Source organism: Echinops telfairi, unplaced genomic scaffold, assembly GCF_000313985.2.
Source record: "Echinops telfairi isolate 266 unplaced genomic scaffold, ASM31398v2 ScPeMD7_7468;HRSCAF=8506_0, whole genome shotgun sequence".
Taxonomy (NCBI): domain Eukaryota; kingdom Metazoa; phylum Chordata; class Mammalia; order Afrosoricida; family Tenrecidae; genus Echinops; species Echinops telfairi.
Window position 1 is genome coordinate 41,817,244 of NW_022111369.1, and position 5,691 is coordinate 41,822,934.

The 5,691-nt window shown below is 45.4% G+C and overlaps 1 protein-coding gene across 1 annotated transcript in view; it reads right to left on the bottom strand.

Moving 5' to 3' along the window:
• Positions 1–5,691, bottom strand: part of FRAS1 (Fraser extracellular matrix complex subunit 1) — a 593,853-nt gene that overhangs the window by 315,059 nt on the left and 273,103 nt on the right. The window contains exons 7-9 of the mRNA XM_013004822.2: positions 3,338–3,421; positions 1,317–1,418; positions 608–799 (exon numbers count right to left, since the gene is read on the bottom strand). Coding sequence (XP_012860276.2) covers positions 608–799; positions 1,317–1,418; positions 3,338–3,421 — 378 coding nt within the window. The remainder of the gene's footprint in view (positions 1–607; positions 800–1,316; positions 1,419–3,337; positions 3,422–5,691) is intronic.

Sequence of the window (5,691 nt, forward strand, 5' to 3'; positions counted from 1 at the left end):
GAAACAAAAACCAGAGTTAAAAGCAATGTCCCTACATCTACAGTCCAAACAGAGGCTGTTTTGTTAGATGCTTATAGAGAGTCTGCAGACAGAAGTCAATGAGGGTCAACAAAGTTCATTGGTTCAGAAGTCTCCTTCCCGCTCTTAAAAACAAAAGACACAAAATGGGTTCGTTTTCTTTCCCGAGGCACCCTTGGGTGCTGGCTCTCCTCTCAGCTGACTGCTGGCAGGAGGCCTCCAGCAGAAGCTGGACTACTGGCACACCTGTGGTTCTCTGCCTTGCAAACCTAGTGAGCTGGGCAGGCCACCAGCAATGAGGTCCAGCTGCACTGACTGATAGGCTAATGTCCCATAGCATGTCTGTCCCTTTGCTGTTTCTGACTCTGGACTTCCAATCAGACCAGATGCATGCAGAGTTACCAGCTCCAGGGTGCTGTTCCAAACCAACCTGAACAAATTGGTACATTCATGTAAAACCACCAAATCAAAGTGAACAGGCAACCTGCCCGTCCCCTCTGCTGCCAAGGAATGAACGATCAGGTCCAGGACCACCTGTCCTATTGGAAAGAGTGATTATCGCGCGCCTGGAAATGCCTTAACTTCGTACCTGGGCACACTCCACTTTGGCACACTCTCCAGTCCGGCAGGTCACTTGGCCATGGTCACACGTGCAGAACTCACACGATGAGCCCTTCCACATTTCGTCCTGATACCGCACAATCCCATTGTGGGAGCAGCTTCCGGCAGGGGGCACACACACTTCGCAGCATGCCCCATGAGGCCGAGCCCTGCTCTGACCCTGAGGTAAGAGAGGAGAGTATGGGCAAGGTTAGTGCTGTCGCGAGTTGCCCTCTGCTCCAATTCATGGTGACTCCATGTTTGACCAGTAGGACGACTTCTTAGGGTTTTCCCAGCTACACTCTTTATGCAAATAGATTTACTTTTGTGAGGCTGCTTGGTGTGTTCAAACAGCCAACCTTTTGGTTAGCAGTTGACACAAACTACTTGTGACCCCCACGCCTCTATGGGCAGGGTGCTTGGGGAAACAGCAAAAGCATTTGAACCAATAGGGGCTGAAGGCCCCTGAACATGGGCCCTTCTTCTCTACTCCTGGGCTCCAGACCCAGTTGAGATAAGCTCCCGCCACCTCCCATCTCTTTCCTAGGAAACCCCATCTTCCTTTGTATCTTTCTATAGCATCCTGAACCTTAAAAACCTTTCAATTCCTTCCAAGGGCACAATGAACTAAGCAGTGCATTTCTTAACTGACCCAGAATAAATCTTAGAAAGTCAAGCTACACCCGCCCATGTAATACCTTTCCGCATCTCAGTGGCGGGCAGGCCTGTCTGTGGCACCTGACCTCGCCCTGGTCACATATACACGTGGTACAAGCGTTTTCACTCCACTGCTCACCGTGCTGTATTTGGCAAAGAAAAAGAAAAGTAGGAAATCAAGTGGCACACGTATAAAACACAAGTACAGATGCAGAAAATGCCCGGCTTTGAGGTCATTTTTAATGAACCATGTTGAATGTACAGCTAAAAATCGGGAGCGTTTCAGGGAGTGACAGTCTCCAAGAAGAACGTCAACAAATGTGCAAAGAGAACTTCCGACTCATTTTCGTTCAACCATATTCATTATACCAAGGCATTAAAGGCACACTTTGTGCCAGGCATATCTAGAACCTGGAAACTTGTGGATAACAGGAAGCTCCGGTAGGTCGAGTTGGCTGACTAGTCAATAGTCATTCCTTAATACCTGTCCTTTCAGAAAGTCCAGCTCTCATGGACAGATGCACATTTTCCCAACTTCCCTGGCAGCTAGGTCATGGTCACTGTCAATTCATTGAGCTCAATTCTAACTGATGGGACCTGCAGGAGAAATTTACTAGAGAAGCGGGTGATCAGATAAAGACTCTCCCTTCAGATAAAACAAGGGCCCCCATCTCTCTTCTCTCCAGCCTACGTCAGTGATCAGCTGACTGAAGTGGAGGAAGTGATCTTGGGGTGAGGAAGGAACAAGAGGGACTGCAAAGCCAAGATCCTGGGGAAGACAGGGTGGAAAGTCCAAAGGACCTTAGGTCCTCAAAGTGATTACCAAACTCTGAAATCATCGTTCCCCACATGAGGTGCTATCATCCCCTGGTGGGGTGCTGGAATTTCCAGGGTGACTGCAAAATCAGTTGTCTACACTTTACCCTGAATTATGGGCTACAGGACAAAAGATCATTCACTGCCATGGGTCATTTAATTGATTTTTTCCTGCTAAGGGAGTTGGGGTGGGTATTGTAGGACATACAAGTATGGGAGCCTATTATCAACAAGAACCCTAACTGTGGACTTGTTAAAAGACAGAATAAATACTCTAATGCTTTTAACTCCTTTTATTTTTTTAAAAAGGTCTGCCTATTACAGCCAAAAGCACTAAGGCAGTTTCTTCAAAATCAGTCTAGCACAGTGCTCGTAAACCTATAATGTATCATAGGTGGCTATTGTATTGGATGATGCAGGCCTTATACATATAAAAAATTTTCCTAACTAGATATTTTCATGCAGATTTCAAGTGACCCATTTGAAATTATGAGACATTCACAATTCCTTAAATCTTAGTTCTGGATTCTCAACTAAGGGCATAACACTGATTTCTGTTTAATCTTCCTTACATGGGCTGCCAGCAAGGGAAGAAGTTGGTTGTGTGTGTGTGTGTGTGTGTGTGTGTGTGTGTGTGTGTGTGTGTGTGTGTGTGTGTGTGTGTGTTTACCTCCTTGCTTTTGAATAATGTGATTATGTTTTGTCCCAGCTGGGCATTCCTAGGACAAAACATTCATTCATTCAGTCATTCAATTCATTGAGCTCATTTTTATTTGATGCCAAGTATCTGTTAGGGGCAGTAATCTAGACTGCTCGAATAAGACTTTGAAGTTTGTAGATTCCTCCACTATCAACTCTTTCCCTTGACTCTCCCCTTGCGTCTCCCTCCACATCGGGCTGCCTGTGGATAGCAGACATGTACCACATCCCCAAAGCCTCAAAGCCAAGTGTAAACGATGGAAACCAATAATAGCTCCTTCTCCTCCTCGAGATGCAGGAACAGCGAGTTCACAAGGGTTCACGAACCAGGTGTTGCCTGCCAACACGTTCCTTTATATTTCTAATCCCCTTCAACTTAATTTTTTTTTTTTTCAAAAAGGCTTTCCGTAAAGGGAAGAAAACCCTGAGTTTCCCATGCTGGCAGCAAGTCAGGCAGGAGGGTGGGGAGGAGCAGTGGTGGAAGGGCCAGAGGGAAGCTGTGTGGGTCCCTATGTCAAAAGACCAACAGGAGAAGATCAAAGGTTACCTGGTACACTTGGCCAGCTGCCGAGCAGGGTCTCGCAGAACACTGTGGACAACATTTTCCAGGGACTCGGACTATAGTTTCATCCTTAGCACCCAAAAAAGGGGAGAGGGAAAAAAAATCCATAAGAAAGGAGCATTAACAAAATCCACAGCAGTAGGAAAATTTCAGTCACAGCCAACTCAGTCATGCGCCTCACGCACCCAAAACAGCTATTTCCTCTTGCTTAAGCTTTTATTAGTTACCTGGGGCTTTGACAAGAGTTAGGACTTCCAAAATCAGTGTAACCCTTAAGAGGTTTGCAAGTTCCTCAAGTCCTGTCCTCTGCTTACAATCGATCAAAGAAAAAATAATAACAGCCATAGAGTGAGCATTAGCCAGATACCATTCTATGTGTTTTCCAAGGCCCTATGAAGTAGATGCTTGGACCCTTGCCCTTGCTTTACAAATGAGAAACGCTAAGATCAGAGAGTTGGTGTGATTTGCTGAAGCTCACACAGCTAAATGGTAAATGATGGGCAGGGGGAGTTCTGAGGCAACTTTTACCAAACCTTTAGAATATTCACACTTCTGTTGGACCACCACTAAACTCCAGAGGGAAGGTAACCCTCCCTTGAAAACCACTTTCCTGTTCTCAGTCTTTGCATGTACATTTACATATGTGAATAATCCCATCCACTGTTCTTGAGTGTATTGTGACGACCTAGTTGGAACTTCTAAGACAGCCTCCTCTTTCTATATCAAAACAGCTGGTGGATTTGAAGAGCCAACCTTATTGTTACCAACCCACCAGCTAATCCATGGTGCCACCAAGGCCCCTTACATGTACCCTCGAAAGGTCTTTAACGTGGAGAAAGTGTCAACCATCCTTGTACATAACTGGGACTAATGCAACACAGAGATGTGTGGGTGACAGACAAAATGTCCAAATAACCATCCCTCACCCTCCTATCCCGCTCGTTCATCCTACACAATTCTTCACCCACCCACTGCCGGTTGTGTCAGACCATTGCTTTCTGCCGCCTTAAGAAAAAGAAAGCTATGCTAGCAGTCTCTTCACTAACTCCAAATAGTCCACTTCTCACTTGGATTTATTTCTTGAGACAGTTAAAGTTTATTGTGCCAACCTGGCCTATAAACACATGTGGAGTCAATTGAAGGGCGGAGGGATAAATGGCTCAGTGACCCTTGCCTGTCTAGTTCTTGGGTCTCTTGCTTTGTGATGGTCGGGCCAGGGTGCAGCTAACTGCCTTGGCTAGTTCCCTGCTTCAGCTGGCAAGGCTCACTTCCTGTAAGACGTTCCCAAGGAGAAGCCACATGGACCTACCCCAATGCAGCCCTGGGTGCTGGAGCAGCGGTGTAGAGACCCCTGCCAGTGCTGAGATGCTTACACGTTCACTGATTTGGCTTTCCTCCTGAAGTCGGCATGATAGTGTGTGTTTTGTGAGATAGAGGAGGACTTTGTGGATTGGTATTGGGTATATGGGTTAATGTTGGACTCGTGGTCTTGGGCAGCACTGGGTTGGGATGTGTTCTTGATGTGCACTTATCATTTATATAAAACTCTCTGTTATACATATAAGTGTCTGTGGATTTGTTTCTCTAAAGTACCCAGACTAACACATTTCTGTATTCTTTCAATGCCCGAAAGGTAGACATTAAAGTCACAGAAAGAGAGGTAAGAATGGACCAAGTTGCAATGATTAAGCAGCAGTAGAGCTTATTGAGAAGATACTTCCTCCAGAACAGTGAGCTTCGGGCTTTCTTACAAGATGCAGAAAATGGGATTTTATTTTCACAGCTGCCCTGGTATTCATTCTGCAAGAACAAAAAAGCAAGTGTACTGGGACAGGGGAGTGGGAAGGAATAACCTTAATGTTTCATGGACAGTTCTGGTCATACCTCAGTAGTCCTTTAACCAGTGATGTATGATCAGTTGGACGAATGCACTCCTATCTCACGGGCTTTATTTCAAACACTTGAGCCAACAACAGTTTTTGCCTTGCTTTGGACCAGATTCTTTTTTGTATTCTTCTTTATACAAGGCACGATGTCGGCTGGTGTTCTAATAAGAGTCCATGAAAATTGGACATGCATTGAAATCGCTGAGCATTTCTTTACCTCAGACAGACCCTTTCATTGTGATGAAATTTCAGCAAGGAAGCAAGATGAAGGTGCATCAGTTACCACACTATTCAGTGACTTTTTTGTAGTAAACAAATTAACTAAGGTTTATACAATTAGGTAAACAGGGAACAAACATCATCACAAATCCTGCAGGAGCCTAGAGCTAGCATCAGTACATCTTCCTCAACATAGCAACAAGTCAACTCGTGTGTGTGTGTGTGTGTGTGTGT